This window comes from Erinaceus europaeus, chromosome 3 (assembly GCF_950295315.1).
Source record: "Erinaceus europaeus chromosome 3, mEriEur2.1, whole genome shotgun sequence".
Taxonomy (NCBI): Eukaryota; Metazoa; Chordata; class Mammalia; order Eulipotyphla; family Erinaceidae; genus Erinaceus; species Erinaceus europaeus.
In genome coordinates, this window is record NC_080164.1 from 33,498,809 (window position 1) to 33,515,408 (window position 16,600).

Genomic DNA, 16,600 nt, shown 5'->3' on the forward strand with positions numbered 1-16,600 from the left:
CTCAGGTGAGACACCTACCCCACCCACCTATCCTCCCCTCTTCCTGCTCTGGTTCCCACCCGCCTAGGAGCAGCCTTCTAGAGCCATCTCCCAACTCCACCCTTACAACTAGGAAAGTGTCTTTCAGGGTGAGAATGTATTATACATACTTGACACAGACTTTATATTAGCTGCCTTCTTTATAGCAGTGCCCAAATGTCACTGCAGTGGAAATAGCACACTGGTAATTCTATTGTGACTTGAAAGGGTTTTTTTTTTCCCCTCCCCTCCCTTCTCCTTTGCTGGCCAGTCCAGGGGTGCAGTCATGGGTGAAGGTCACTTCAATTGCCACAGGTCTAGGAAAGTGGGCCCAGCCCTGTGTGCGCTAGTAGGTTAGCTACAGGTGAAGGAAGTACAAGTCTAACAGGCTGGGAGAACTCTGCCTCAGTTACAGCTTCATTGCCGCCAGATAAGTCACTGGGGACAGATAGCAAGCAACACAAGGGGTCTTTTGACCTATCTCCCTAAACCTTCAGTCGTGTCCTATACTCTAAGGAGTCTTTTCTTACAATCAAGTTTCACTGATTCCAGAGAAATGCCCAACACTTTAGTCCTTCCAGACTCCATTTTTTTCCCCTTTTGTTGCCCTTATTGTTTTTTATTGTTGTAGTTATTATTGATGTTGTCACTGGATAGGACAAAGAGAAATGGGGAGAGAAGGGGAAGACAGAGACAGACAGGGAGAGAAAGATAGACACCTGCAGACCTACTTCACTGCCTGTGAAGCAACTCCCCTGCAGGTGGGGAGCTGGGGGCTCGAACCTGGATCCTTATGCAGCCTCCACTTTTATACCAAAAGATGAAACATCTAAGAGACAGATGGTAGCTACTCTAGTTTAAAATTCAGCCCCCCCCCAAAGTACCTGTTTATAAGCCTTTACATCCCCTGCAACACTCCTAAAAAGCAGGACCAGTTTGGCCCTAAGTGGTACAACTGACTACACATCTGACAATGGAGATTCTCTGCATATAGGTGGGGGGGGGGTAAAGGGTTAAATAAAGGAGAAGGGTATGGTAGGGCAGGAGGAAAAAAATATCAGAGACCTAAAAAATCATTCAGAATCTGTATGTTGACTTCAGACATGTTTTTATTATAATCATATACAGTCTACATAAATTTTGAACTAGTAATTTATTTGGGTTCAGTGATAACAGGGCATAATAAAAATCAAAAGCACTGGTCCTCTGAAATAAAGCAGGCAATCACCATTCAATAAACACACTTGATTTATTTTTGTATAAAAGGGTTAAGTTTACAACTAAACTTTTATAAAAAGTTTAGCATGAATAAGTACATCATTACACTTTGTATGCAGAGACCTACATCCCTGCCACTATACAAGAAAACTCTAATTAAAGAGTTCACAAGGTCTCACTCAATATATATATATATATATATTTATATATAAATATATACACAGCATTCAGTAGACTTGAGTCAAAAAGGCAATTTCTGACCAAAAGACTTCATTTAAGCAACTGAATACTGGATCCTTCTGGTATTCACGCTCCACCTTTGAAAAAAAGGCAAAGTCTGCTTAAATTGGGCAGTTCCTTGTGATTTTAATGTTTTCGCTCCCCATGGTGGGAATAGTATATAAAGAAAACCTTCCAACTGCAGAAAGGGCATTTAAAAGTCTTTTTTTCTTTTTTCCATAAATAACTAATATCAGAGTCCAGGTCAGAGGACAAACTCTAGGGAAGATGGTCATTCTGAGTTTTCCTTCCATCTTTTGAAAAAAGGTCCATTCAACTGGTTGTTGTCCTCCTTATGAAATGGTTGAAAAATAAGTTCAGCGATTCAAAAGATCCTGTGGATTTGTTGTTGTGCAAAGAGGGGGAAAAAAAGTCATGAACACCTGCAAAAGATTGAGAGAGGCATGTTTAGGAGAATGTAACCTAAGGGCACAGGAGAGCTTGATGGCACCCTGAGGCAGCCGTGGCTTGAATATTTTAACCAAACACTCCAAAAGATTGGGCAAACCCTGGGTGTCCAGATACAACACACACACACACACACACACACACACACACACACACAAATTAAACATTAAAACGGCAGAGACTCCAGGGAAAAAACTTCTCAGTGCAATCTCTTAGTTGTATCTCCAGCGGCAGTACTCAGAGGCGCCAGTCTGCTTCTTGTAACAATTATTTGATTGAAAACAGCCCTTTAGTTAACAGATAGGGAAGTTAGAATCCCACATCACAGGATCTGAGGCATAGGGTAGCAATGCTTGGGGAGCCCAACCCTACAGGGCTAGTTTTAAGGAAGGAGGATCCTTAAGGAATTTGGAGCGATAAGATTAATTACACAGAGGTTAGTACCTCATAGTACCAGAGCAATAGTCAGAAAGTCGCTGGGCCTTACTTGTGCAGGGGAGTCAATACATTTTCCAAGGCCAGCTTTGTAGTAAGTTATTGACTTTTTCTGTTTGTTTTTAAGGAAAATGCCCTGTGATGTTGGATAACTAGAGCAAGAAGTCCCTTCATGTCTACTACAGGTAGGCAATGTATATTATGTGTATTTCAACAAAGTACACATTCATTTACTAATCCCCCCCCAAAAAAAGCGAGACCCAAGTACACCACACAGATGAAAACACACACACGGACACGCACGCACTTCATGAGGAATGAGCAAACACTCACCATTTATTCAGCCACAGAGTGCTTTGCTGTCATTTGACATTAACTCAGAAGGGAATTCGGAAGCCTGCGAGAGAACAAGGATAAAAGAAAGGCACGATGTTAGACTATCTTAAGGAGAAAAAGCCTCTTTATTAAAAAAAAAATTTTTTTTTTCTGGTAGTCCCTACAACAGCAAGTTCCGTGCTACAATTAAGTCTCAAAGACATATGCATTGACGTGTCAGAACTTAACTGCAATTTCACGCACGGCTCATTCTTCAGCAGATTTGTAAGGAAATAAAGTTAATTAGCTCATCTGTTTTGTCACCCACTACAGCCGGCTCCACAATGGATGTGCTTGTGGCAGCCCCGGTGATCGCTGGAGTGCGCGGCAGCTCGAGGGGCCCCGAGGGGAGCTGGGCTTACCTGTAAAGACAGGATGCTGATGTCCGTGTTTAGGGTGGTCAGCGGCGTCCTGGACGCCTGGCTCTGCCCGGGTCGCTGGTGGTGCAGGCTGACAATAGTGGGGTGCGAGTCCAGGGCGATCTGCAGGTCCAAGATGTAGTCGATGACGTGCTGCAGGATTTCCATCTTGCTCACCTTCTTGTTCTGAGGGATGCTGGGCACCAGCTCCTTGAGCTTGGAGTAGCAGTCGTTCATATTGTACAATAGGCTCATCGGGTCGTCCACAGGGGTCTTGCTCCGGGAGATCCCCAGGCTGTGGTCCGAAAGGCTGTTTTTCCTCACGGACCTCACTGGACTGAAGGCTTTCATGCTGACCGCGGAGAAGGAGGAGGAGGAAGACCGGGAGGGAGCAGGCTGCCTTAGAGCTCAGGCCGCCGCCTGCGAAGCTTACAGCACTCTGCTACCGGGTAAGCTCAGAATGAAGCCGGGAACCTGGCCGGGCGGCTTTTATCCACACTCGCCGGGGCCCCAAGATCCAGCTTTCTTGCCTTCCCATTGGTGAAAGGTGGCACGTCCATCAGGCCGAAAGGGCGCCCCTATTGGCCAGTGCTGGCGCGGGGCTAGCGCTCAGTCCTTCCGCGTTCGCAGCCAATCTTCGCGGAGTGGGCGGGACGGGCGCGAGCCCAGCTGGGGAGGTAAATAGAGTACAGTAAGTGTCGGGCGGGCGGGGGCGGGACCCGGGAGATGGGTGCAGGGGAACTGCGGGGAGGTAGAGCAGGAATGGGTGAGCAGGATAGAAGAGAGAAGACGTTCAGGGATCTGGGTGGGGAAGGAGAGATTCCTGGAATCAAAATATGCTTATCACTGTCTAATTCCTCTGGCCGGACAGGTCCCTCGCCCTAGGGTGTGTCCTGCAGGAGCCTTGCACACTTTGGGACACAGCAACTGTCATCGCAAAGGCAGGGAGGGCAGATTCTGCGCGGCAGGGGTAAAGCCAGCGTTCAACATTCGGACCCTCAGTCATCAAGAAAGAGGGGAGTGAAAACGCCTCAACTGGCTTTGAAAATTGATATTTGTAGAGTGAGTTTGGTCTCCTAAAATAAGGAAAGGCTATACATACACCACACCACACCACACCACTCCACTCCACTCCACTCCACACCACACCACACCACACCACACCACACCACACCACACCACACCACACCACACCACACCACACCACACCACACCACACCACACCACACCACACCACACCACCGCGTGCATTCTACAGCAGGTTTAGTGTGGGAGCTTGTAACCCGAGAGATGCAGGAGACTTTACTGTGCACTCTATAAAACGAATACTTGGAAACCAAGTCCTACCTGGTCGCTGATTGCTAAGGAGCACGGAGAAACAGAACAACTTCACGGTTCCCTTTCTAGAACTATATGTAATAGCAGGGCTATTAAAAGGATCTATTAATCAGAAACCATTAGGAGAATTTGCATTTGAAATTGTATTTCCATGCATTGCCCTTGAGAAGCTTGCGGGTGTGTGTCCTTCCGGTGTAGGTGGCAAAGTAATATCATTAATTATGCACAAATCGCGATTCCCGGTGTCACATTCCAGCACTTAAAGCATTTATAAATCTTTGTGACAGGTAGGTGGCCCTAACCATTGATCAACATCTTCACGCTATTTTTAATCTGTCATGAATGAGCCCCCCAGCCCCATTTTGTCTCCCCCTTAAATCTTTAGGAACTCATTTCTGCAGTCAAAATTGTTAAAAGTTGGTAATGATTTACTTAAATACTTTTAAGTTAATTTGCATGCTCTGGTTTTAACTAAAGGCCACAGTAAAATTAGTTTTGTGCTGTGCTAACCATATTTCTGTAGAACACAAGTCAACTAGAAGCGTGATCTTTGCAAGTATCTTGCTCACTTTTTGTCTTGATCTTCATCTCCTTTTCTTTTAAGAAAGGAAGGGGCATGCTGAACTGAAGGGGGAAAAAGCAAAGTTCAATAATGGAGAGCCAGTAAATATATTTTTTCCTTCAATAAATGATTAACTTCTCAGCTGGTGGGCCAGCCTGATCTCTGTCTGGTTACTGCCAGGTGCCTGCCTCGGGGCTCCTCATAGGGAAGCAGAGGTGGTTGCAGGAGGTGGGTGTCACTTTCAGGAAATGCAGTCACTTCAGTTAGGAGGATGGAGGCGGATGGTTTTCCTGCCCAGTAGAGAAATCTGCCCAGGGCCTTCAAGCCCTGCAATGCCGCCTGCAACTTTGTTCCTGACAATTTTCAATTAGCAACCTCTCCTCTGATATTAAATCTGGAAATGATTTAATACCCTAGTCCCTGCACAGTTCGAGCCTTTTGATGTACTTTGTGTGCATGTGTTTCTGTCACATACGTGCCACAGTGGAACAGATTTTGTTTTGACACTATTTTGGTTCATGATGTTATACTTTGACTATTTTACAATAATAGCCAATGTAAACAAACATCTTTGGGATTCTCAAATTATTACTTGTGATTCTTGGACATTACTGCTCTGTGATACTGACGCATTCCTAGCTTTTTCCAAGGACACCGTATGTTAACATCCGTGCCAGCCTCATTATCCCACAGCCAGGCTCTGCGCTGGTTCATAATGAGCGTTGTGCAGTATTACTTTACACACTTGCAAAGCTGATTAAGGCAGTGCCTTCTCCCATGATCATTCTTGTACCCTGATGTAGTAAAAATGATAAATATGGTGAAAGTTTTCTAGTGCTTCTTTCTTTAGATGCCATGTCAAGAGTCCAGTTTGTCTGATTATGTTGAATTGGAGTTGGCTCGCTACCGAGTTTGTACATTCATTTAAAGATCATTTTAAGGGGATTATGAGGCTGTATAAATTAATGATTAAAAAGGAGGCCTGACTTATTAGTATGCCTCTTTCAAGTCCTGTATGAAATTATCTCTAAAATCACGTTTTCCTGGGGATGGGGGGAAGAAAGGGATGGAGTTGGAACATTTTTTCTGGGGATGGGTTCCAAAGCTTACCAAAAAAAAAAAAAAAAAGCTGCCAAATGTCTTCATTGGTTTTGCATTTGAGGCTGCTAAAGTTCACATGGTCCCAGCTGCAGAAAAGGCCTAGGATTTGTACACCCGTGGGTGGTAGAAGGTGTGAAGGGTTTCCGGTGTGTGTTGGGGAGCGGAGAATGGCTTGCCTTACCCACAGAGAAGCCTACCCCCTCCTCATTTAAAGCAACACGTCTGGCTTGGAAGTTCCCAGACCCTGGTTCCAGGACTCTCTAGCTCGCTGGGTGTCTATCCCAGGCCAGGCCAGCGACTCCCATTGCCTCCAAACCCCCGCACCCCCCCCCACACCCCCTGCCCGCCAGCTGTAATCAGAAGCAGCTCCAGGCAGGGCGCGCTAGGCCGGCCTGGGCAGCCTTTGCAGTCCCCGCGTGATTCAACGTGTGTGTGTGTGTGTGTGTGTGTGTGTTGGGGGGGCGGGGGTGCGCTCAAGGTCCTCCCTTGCCCGCGTGATTCAACGTGTGTGTGTGTGTGTGTGTGTGTGTGTGTGTGTGTGTGTGTGTGTGTGTGTTGGGGGGCGGGGGTGCGCTCAAGGTCCTCCCTTGCACATCTGGAGCAATTGGGAACGCTCGCTTTTCTTCCCCCCGGTTTTGTTCTCACAGCTGTGTCCATTCCTCCCGTGACCCCCCGAGTGATCCCTGACAGGTGATGAATTGGCAGCGGCGGCGGCGGCGGCGGCGCGCGGGCCAGGCCACGGCGGGGCCGGAGCCGGAGCCCCGGAGCAGACTCTCTGGCGCCAGGCGCGTGACGCCGCCCATTCACGCCGCCCTGCAGCCTTGTCCTCCCGGCGCCGCTCAGGCGGCTGCCATGGCAACCGCGCCGTCACTCAGCGCGCGCGCCCAGCTGATCAATGCCTGCGAGGCCGGGCAGTCCCAGGCTGGCCGGGCCCGGCCGCCCGGCCCGCGCGCACCTGCAGCCGCAGCACGTCTTAAGTTTCGAGTGATGGGGGGTATGCGGGGGGGGGGGGGGGGAGAGGACCAAGAAGAAAAGGGAGGGGGGAGAAAAAAATAATAAAGCCGGGAGAGGGAAAAGAAAGACATCTCCCTTTTGCAGAAAGAGGCACAATATGGCTTAGAGGTTGCCAAAGCAAAAGGTTTTGCTTTATTTTGTTTTTGCAACTGAGGCCTTCTGGGTGGGGTTGGCGAGAAGCAAGAACGGGTGGGGGAGAAGGTCACTGTCTTAGCGGATAGCGAGATTTATTTCTTTGGATCCCGGAGAGCCTCATGGGGATGGCTTTGATGCCAGACTCCTAGAAATATCTCTGAAGGACATCCCTTCCTCACCCCCCTCACCCCTCCCGCGCAACTCACCCACCCACCCACACCACTCTCCTCTTTTCTCCTAAGAACCCTTGGAAATTGGACCATCAGGTTTTCCCAGAATCTCCCACCCCTGCAAGGCTAGGGGCTGTAGGGCCAGGCCAGGCTTCTCTGAGCCTTGCGCACCCGCCCGCAGAGCCATGTCTGGGTTCTCATTACCACTACAAAGCCAGACGGACTGAGACTCCTAAAGCTGCGTTTTCAAATGAGAACATCAAGAGGCCAGAAACTTCCAAGGCAGCCCGCGGACGCTATGCCGCCTGCTTTCCTGGCTTTATCTCTAGGGAAAGTTCCATGTTAAGAACCAGATGCCAACATTCCCGGACAGTTTATGGCATCCGGGTCCCTGGAGGGTGCCCATCTGCAGTTTAGAGTGTTAGCTGCAATTATTTATCGCCTGTCCTGGAGAGGAGTTCCTGAGCATGGATGTCCTCTGTTGGCCCTGGGGGGGTGGGGGGGGGCTGTTGGGAGGCGGTGCGACTGTTTCCCATCCTGTTATCTGCTTCAGCCTAGCTGGTGTGGTTTTCGAGGAAACAGCATCTGGATTACATAAGGGTTCAAGTTTTCTTTCTTTCTTTCTTTCTTTCTTCCTTTCTTCCTTTCTTTCCTTGTCTATTTAATACCTTGGCAAGAGGGAGCCCTTACTCTGAAACCAGATAACCGAATTTGGGTTTAGAATGGCCTTAGATGAGGGGCAAAGGCGGGGGGGGGGGGGAGAGAAAATGAACAAAGCCGCAAAAAGCAAACAAGGAGGTTGTTTATTTTTTCTCCCTTGGGTTTTTTTTTTTTTTTTTTTTTTTGAAGACCTGCCTAACCTCTTCTACTTCTTGTCGCTCATAGCTAATAAATTGTCTTAACCTAGCGCCGCAGCTACTGCTGTGGCTTAGCAGTCATTGCCGCCCCCCCCCCATCTCCTGTGCCACAATCTAGCCCATAATTCCTTCTAGGATTCACTGGAAATTCTGCCAGCCAGGAGATCACTGTGAACCGGGGTAAACGCCGTGCTAAATCCAATTGCTTTCAACTGTCTGATCTCCCGGTAGGGAGATCACCTTTCAGCTCCGCTCAAAGAAAGCAAAGTTTGGGAAGTTTGATGGAAGGGGTGGGGGGGTGGGGAGTGATTTAACTTCCAACACAGCAAATATTTAGTTACAGATGCGGTGAAGAACCCGGATCGGTGGCCGCCTTTGGCGTTCACAAAGGATTTTCCTGTAAGTTTGGTTCCGGTCACCAAAAAAAAGAAAAAGAGAAAGAAAGAAAAAAGGAAGGTAGAAGGAAAGGAAAAGAGAATAGAAAAGGAAAGAAAAAAGAATAGAAAAGAAAATTAAAAAAAGAAAATTAAGAGCGTGATTTTAAGGTCTTGGAAAACAACCCCGCGCCGCCCGCTAGCTGGCGGGCGCGGGGCTGGCGTCGCTGAGTCTGCACCGCCCCAGGCTCGCGTCGCCGGGGTCCAGCCGGTCGGGGACCTCGGGTGACCTTGGGACCCCGGGTCGCCACCCTCCGCGAGACCCCCAGCCCCGGCGCTGCAGCGCAGCGCCCGGGTCTCCGGCTCTGCCCACCGGCGCCTGTGGGAATCCGCCACAAAACCCTCTCCAGCAGACCACCAGGGCGGGCTTGCCCGGAGTCAAGCTGCATCTTAATATCAGAACGCGGCACCAAAAGCAAAACCCAAGGTCCAGCGAGTCCTTAACAAGAACCTACATTGTGCACTACCCCCCACCCCCCACCAAAACATACACACACACACACACACACACACACACACACACACACACACACACACACACACACACACACACACACACACACACACACACACACACACACACACACACACACACACACACACACACACACACACACACACACACACGAAACCACGTTTGCGCGCCGGCCGCCACGCAGCGCGCCAAGTCCATGACTTCAGTGGGGAGGAAGCGGCGCGGGACCGCATCACGTGCGCTCGGGGCGGCGGGTGAGCGCTCTGCGCTCGGGGCGCTCGTGGCACTGCCCCACCGCGACCCTGTTCGGGAAGCTGGCGCTGCAGCCCCCCGGCTCAGCGGAGCCAAGACGGGGAATCATAAAATCACAGCTTTCTCTCTGGCTTTTCTTGCTTTTTTTTTTTTTTTTTTTTTTAAGATTTACTTATTTATTGTAAATTTTTTATAGGACAGAGAAGTTGAGAGAGGAGGAGATAGGCCCCGGGAGGTTGGGTTGGGGAAGGTGGCGCACCTGGTTAAGTGCACAAATCACAGTGCTCAAGGACTCCAGTTCGAGCTCCGGCCCTGAGGACAGTGCATTAGCATTCGAAGTTCTGGCACTGAAACCCAACAATAACCCTGGTGGCAATAAAAAACAAAGAGTGAGAGAAGAAGAAGGAGGAGGAGAAGGAGGAGAAGAGGAAAAAGAAGGAAAGGGAGAAGGAGGAGAAGAGAGGGGAGGGATGCCTGCAGTACTTGCTTCATCATTCGTGAAGCTTCCTCCCAGCTGGTGGGAAGTGGGGGTTCGAACCCAGGTCCTTGCACATGGTAACATGCTCTTAACCAAGCAGCCACTGCCCAGCCCCCCTTTTTAAAAAAATAGTTTGACACTGCCCCCAACCCCATTTCCATCTTGGAGGATTTGAGCACTTCACTCACAGATTCTGCTCTCTACACTCACACAGAAGAATGACCATTTGCAGATCTTGTTGGAGGGAAAGCATTGAAGGTTTTGAAAGCCTCCACACGGCCCCCCTCCACCACACAAAACCACCACCACCACCACTATCATGCACCCCTGTCACAGATTCAAGGCTGAGAGCAGGACCTAAGGCTGCATCCACATTGAGGTTAGTAGTGGGCAGGGGCCATCTGAAGCCTACTGTGACCCTTGGACACCTGTGGTCATTTCTGTTGTGGTGATGGGAGGGCAGCTGAGATCTTTCCAGTGCCCTGTGACCCACTGATGCCCACAACCTCATTTGTTTCAGTGCCTTGCTGCCCAATAGTGGAACCCTGGAGGAAAGGCCAAGTGAAATTGGATCTTCCACTTTATTTTAACCATGCCTGCATTTCTTGGAGTCAGTGTGATTAACACCTGACATTCACATCGGGTAAGAATAATCTTTTACAAGCATGTTCACCTGATTTACTCTTAGTCTTGACACCCTGAATTAGCAACTGGCAGATACTGCTGTGCGTGTAAGAGTCACCTTTACATGAGAAGTGAAGAGGCTATCTCTTAAGAAATTCTGACTCAGCAGTTGTGGTTAGAAGTCCAAGAAACAGCCCTCTGCACAAGCATCTTGAGGAGATGCGGGTACATATGGTTTAGGGACCATACTTTAAGAAGCTTCAAGTAATAACAGCCTTTTAAATTAACCTGCAGGGGACAAAGGAACCCTTCTGCACTGCTGGTGGCAATGTCAATGGGTCCAACCCTGTGGAGAGCAGTCTGGAGATCTCTCAAAAGGCTAGATAGAAGTGGACCTACCCTATGACCCTGCCATTTCTCTCCTGGAGATACATCCTAAGGAACCCAACACACCCATCCAAAAAGATTTGTGTTTACCTATGTTCATAGCAGCACAATTTGTAATAGCCAAAACCTGGAAGCAACTCAGGTGTCCAAGAACAGATCAGTGGCTGAGCCAGTGGTGGTCTGTATACACAATGGAATACTACTCAGCTATTAAAAATGGTGATTTCACCTTCTTTACTCCATCTTGGATGGAGCTTGAAGGAATCATGTTAAGTGAGATAAGTTAGAAACAGAAGGATGACTATGGGATGATATCACTCTCAGGCAGAAGTTGAAAAACAAGATCAGAAGGGAAAAGACTAAGCAGATCTTCTTGGACTGGAGTTGGTGTATTGCACCAAAGTAAGAGACTCTGGGGTGTGGGGGGGAGGGTTCAGGTCCTGGAACATGATGGCAAGTGGGGGCTGTATTGTTATGTGGAAATGTTATGCATGTACAATCTCTCAAAAGAGAAATTAAAAAAGATGCTTCCAACAGTTAAAAAAAAATTAACTTGCAGTAGGCGTCTTGTGTTATGGGAAGAATGAGCTTTCTTGAACCCTGTGAGGATCTGTACTTTTGTTTTTCAAAAACTCAAAGGGTCAAGGGAAAGTCTGTTACATTCACCCACTGTTGTTGAGCCAGATGTTGTTGAGCGCTGGCCGCGGAGATGAGAGAGAGGAGGTCTGGAGCGAAGCGGGAACACAAATCTTTATTTGCGTTGGCACCTCAGAGTTGGGTTCTAGAGAAGCAGGTTGGGCTACGTGGAGGTAGCGAAAATGGCCGCCTCATGCTGTAACCTTTCCTGTGTCTGAACACCAGAGTGAAGTGCTGGCAAGAGAGACGAGGTGCGGAAAAAGAAGGGTTTAGGAGTAGCTTTCATGAGAATGGGAAGGGGGAGGAGTAACCATAGCACTCCAGGATAGGATGATAATTCTCGTGAGAATGGGAGGGGGGAGGAGTGACCAAAGCACTCCAGATATCACGGGGATATAGACAATGTCCTGAGGGCATAAGATGGCTGAACAGGCACTCCGAGAATGTCCCAACTCTCGCAGAACTAGCAGTAGCCTGAGGGGACAACATGGCAGATGTGACTGCATCTGCACAATTTCCCAGCAACCCACATCTTTACTATGTTTGTCTTTTGTTCCTTTTTCTTTTTCTTTTTTTAAAAATGAAATTATTTATTCATGAGAAAGATAGGAGGAGAGAAAGAACCAGAAATCACTCTGGTACGTGTGCTGCCAGGGACTGAACTCAGGACCTCATGGTTGAGAACCCAATGCTTTATCCACTGCGCCACCTCCCAGACCACAGCCTTCTTCTTTTCCCTATAAGTCAATATTTCTCTCTTTTACCATTTCTTTTCCAAGACTATCCTGTGGACTTAAAAATAAACAAATAAACAACAACAAAAAACAACCTTTGGGGTCAGGTGGTGGCACACCTGGTTGAGCACACATATTACAATATGCAAGAACCCAGGTTTGAGTCCATGGTCCCCACCTGCAGGGGGAAAGCTTCACAAGTGGTGAAGCACTTCTGCAAGTGTCTCTCAGTCTTTCTTCCTCTCTATCCCCTCCTTCGATTTCTGGCTGTCTCTATCCAATAAATAAATAAAGATAACAAAAAATAAAAAACAAAACAAAACTTTATTTACGTATTGGAGAGACCGTTGCAGCACTGCTTTACCTCTTGTGAAGCTTTTCCTCCTGCAGGTAGGGACTGGGGTTTTGAACCTGGGTTTGTTTGACATTGGCAACTGTTAATTTTCTTTTCTCATTCAAATTGAACTTTTACTGGATTTTGGGATAGTGAGTGATCAGCTGTTGTGGAAACCTGGATGTTTTGGGTGTTAGATTAAGAGACTCTGGGGTCTCATTTAGCTCTCCTATGAAAACAGCTTACTACTCACACCAACCTAGGCTTGAAAGGGGAGAGATGCTTCCTTGTCATTCCTCCTGTGGCTTCACTGACACGGGGTGGGGTTGGGGTGGGGTGGGGGGTGGAGGCCTCTTCCCTCTGGAAGAGAAAAGCTACTCAAACTGCTTACTCAGTCTTCTTGAAGAACACCAGTGGGGAGGAGGGGCAGTGCCTAGCTACCTCTGGGTTGCAGTGGAAGTGCAGGCTCCCAAGTGGTTTCTATTGAAGCCCTTGAGAGAGCTCATTGCTAACAAGAGTGAAATGCTCCCCACTCTGTCTCCCCTGATACTATCCCATGGTTGAGGGAGGCTGGGACTAGGCACTTCATGTCAGTACGGGGAGAGTGTAGGTCTGGACTCTGGTTGGCCTTTGCTGATGGGGGTGAGATTGAAACCCAGGTTTCTCTGTGGTGTTTGTATAGAGTGTATGGTTCTTCCTGACATTTCCTTTCAAATGTTTTTATTATCTTTATTTATTTATTGGATAGAGACAGCCATAAATTAGAAGGAAGGGGGAGGTAGAGAAAGTGAGAAACAGACACCTGAGGCACTGCTTCACCACTCATAGAACTTTCCGTCTGCAGGTGGGGACTGGGGTCTTGAACCCCAGGACCTTGTAACATTTGTATTCAACCAGGTATGCCACCAACTGGCCCCTTTCCAGACCCTTTTTTCTGTCTCACCAGATTGCCTTTTGTCTTTTCGTTTCACTTGAGAGAGCAGACTTTTCATATTTTCATTGTGTCCACAGGCATTGGTGTTCTGAGGTTCTGGCTTCTCCACAAGGTGAGGCACCAAGGAAAAATCACCATGTCACTCCAGGAAGCTAGCCTGTCTACATCTCTCTCTCTCTCTTTCAGGACCTTCTGATGTAAGTCTTACATCTAAAGTCCATGGATTTTTAGTTCTGTTTATTACTGGACAAAGGGAGAGCTCCATCTGCTCAATCTTGTCTGAAACTGGAAGTCCCAATACATTCACTCTACAATAAATAAAGGAGCAAAGAGCTGTTGAATCTATTTAAAGAAAGTGATTCATATTCCCATCTTGACTTTGCAAAGCACTTTCTTTCTTTTTTAAAATTAATTAATTTATTTATTCCCTTTTGTTGCCCTTGTTATTTTTTATTGTTGTAGTTATTATTGTTGTTGTTATTGATGTCGTTGTTGTTGGATAGGACAGAGAGAAATGGAGAGAGGAGGGGAAGACAGAGAGATGCCGTTGTTGTTGGATAGGACAGAGAGAAATGGAGAGAGGAGGGGAAGACAGAGAGGGGGAAAGACACCTGCAGACCTGCTTCACTGCCTGTGAAGTGACTCCTCTGTAGGTGGGGAGCCCGGGGGGGGGGGGGGGGCTGGAACCAGGATCTTTCTGCTGGTCCTTGTGCTTTGCACCACCTGCGCTTAACCTGCTGCGCTACCACCCGACTCCCAAGCACTTTCACACATAGCTTATTTTCATTAGTCTATAACTTTAAAATATTATTTTATTATTTGAAAATTGATTTGTTTTCATGAGAAGGAGGGGGTAGAGGTACAAGGGTGGGGGTGGATAGCATAATGGTTATGCAAAGAGACTCTTATGCCTGAGGCTCTGAAGTCCCAGGTTCAGTCCTCTGCACCTCTGTAAGCTACAGCTGAGCAGTGCTCTTGTAATAAACAAACAAACAAACAAATAAGGGAGAGGATAGGCAGGAGTACTATATGGCTCTGGCATATGTGATGATGGGAATTGAACTCGGGAGCTCTCCTGTACAAGCCCTGGGCATAATCTCCTCAGCCCTGAGTCCTGGGTTTTAAGAAGTGTTCTTTGTTTTGAGAAGATAGCATAATGGTTCTGCAAAAGATTTACATGCTTGAGGCTCTGAGGTCCAGAGTTCAGTCCCCAGCACCACTGTAAGCCCGAGTTGATCAGTGTGCTCTGGGGCCTCCTTCCTCTCTACTTCTCTGTGTGTCTGTCTTTCATTAAAATAAATAAATAAAATATTTTTTTTAAAAAAAGAAATATTATTTCAGTGTTGTTCAGGCCCAACCTGAAGGTGTAGAAGTGGTGGTAAGTCTGGTAGTATGATGTTTGTAGAACCTGGGGTTCTACACTCAAGTTGTCCTCACTCTTGGTTGGAAGGGCTGGTCAGAGTTCTTTTTACCAAGCTGGATTCATTCTCCTAGCTGAGATTGTCAGTATTGTTTGTTCTGTTGGGACTAACCCATGACAGGTGACTCAAAGCAGGTCATTGTGCCTCTGTGTCCGGTGAAGAGAAATGAGAAAGCTGGTGCCATTGCTTTCCATATTTTCAGAAAGTCAGATTATTCTGCTCACCCTGCTTATTGGGAACTGTAAGCACCATGTGGCAGATTGTGGATTTCACAGATGACACTTTCTCCTGACCCTCAGGCTTTGGAGGGATAGGTGATGTAGAGTGTGTGTGTGTGTGTGTGTGTGTGTGTGTGTGTGTGGAGGGGGAGGGGGTAGCTTTGTCTCACTGGGAATATGATTCAAGCCATCATTCTGTGGTCAACTCTGCTATTTTGGACAGTTTTGCTAGGGTTGGTAAAGGGGAAAAGCATACTTGGCATTAATAACCTGCATTCCTGAATACTGGATGATCTCACTCGTAAGTGGCATTAATAACCTGCATTCCTGAATACTGGATGACCTCACTCGTAAGTGGGACTTAGGAAGAAAAGAAGGAGGTCAGGTGTTGGTACAGCTGGCAGGTCAAACAAGCTCCCATGCATGAGGACTGTGGTTCAAGTCCTTGGTTCCCACCTGCTGGGGGGAAGCTTCATGAGCTGCAGAACAGTGCTGTAGGCATTTTTCCTTCTCTCTATCTCTCTCTCTATCACTTTATCTGTTGATCTCTCATCCTCTATCAGAAAGAAAGATAAAGAAAAAAAGAAATTGCTACTGGGAATAGTGTTGCCATACTGCATGGTACTCCAGCAATGACCCTGATGGAAAAATTACAAATAAACAAACAAACAAACAAAACAAAACAAAACAAACAAAACCCCAAAGATAAGGAAAACACAGGGTGAAACTTTAAGTAGTTATGCTCATTGCATCAGATTCAAGGATTCTAAAGGGGGGAGGTGAGGAAGGATTGAAAGGGTTGAAGACCTAGTATTTTGTGGTAGAGAAGGATGACAAATCAGTGGAAGGTGTGCTGTGCTGTGCTGTGCTGAGGAGAGAAGGAACAATACACATGTGACAACAGCAGCCTTGCAAGGCCTCCACCCCAGTGTCAGTGAAGCCACACAAGAAATGACAAGGAAGCATCTCTCCCCTTCCGAGCCTGAGTTGATGTGAGCAGTGAGCTGCTTTCATAGAAGAGCTAAATGAGACCTCAGAGTCTCTTAATCTAACACCCCAAACAGGTTTCCACAACAGCACTGGCCAAGGACGCCAGGCCTGGGAATTGCTGGGTTAGAATTATCAGCCAAACTCTGGGCCCCACTCATGGTCACCATTTTGGAGAGCCTCCTCACTCCATCCAGCATAGGCCAGCCATGCTCTCTCCATTGGTCTGATCTCACTCAATCAATAAGGCAGGGCTGCTTGGCTTCCTGTCACCCACCCAAGGAGGCAGCTTATGTTAGTACTTCTGGAAGGCAGGGCATCTGGAATCCACACCCACAAATAATCTAAGACTTTCTTTCTCCTTCTTTTCTCTTTCCCTCCTTTCATACTCCCTTCCTCCTTCCTTCCTCCCTTCCT

At 47.5% G+C, this 16,600-nt stretch overlaps 1 protein-coding gene and 1 long non-coding RNA gene across 2 annotated transcripts; one reads left to right on the forward strand and one right to left on the reverse strand.

The window, feature by feature from the left end:
- Positions 1 to 1,109: 1,109 nt before the first annotated feature.
- On the reverse strand, positions 1,110 to 3,561 carry ID2 (inhibitor of DNA binding 2). The gene is made up of 3 exons (XM_007522250.2): positions 3,096 to 3,561; positions 2,692 to 2,755; positions 1,110 to 1,898 (listed from the first exon to the last, which is right to left on the reverse strand). Exons 1-2 carry the CDS (start codon positions 3,441 to 3,443, stop codon positions 2,699 to 2,701), a joined length of 405 nt encoding a protein of 134 aa, XP_007522312.1. The 5' UTR covers positions 3,444 to 3,561; the 3' UTR covers positions 1,110 to 1,898; positions 2,692 to 2,698.
- Positions 3,562 to 7,258: 3,697 nt separating this feature from the next.
- Positions 7,259 to 11,311, forward strand: LOC132537652 (uncharacterized). The gene is made up of 3 exons (XR_009549112.1): positions 7,259 to 8,668; positions 10,429 to 10,551; positions 10,827 to 11,311. It is a non-coding gene; the product is annotated as an uncharacterized LOC132537652 (long non-coding RNA).
- The last annotated feature ends 5,289 nt before the right edge of the window (positions 11,312 to 16,600 follow it).

Excerpts from the sequence above, each read along its gene's own strand:
- ID2 (XM_007522250.2), bottom strand. The coding sequence starts at position 3,443 with ATGAAAGCCTTCAGTCCAGTGAGGTCCGTGAGGAAAAACAGCCTTTCG. Across the intron at positions 2,756-3,095 it reads TCAGCATCCTGTCTTTACAG|GCTTCCGAATTCCCTTCTGA; the intron begins GTAAGCCCAGCT and ends GTTCTCTCGCAG.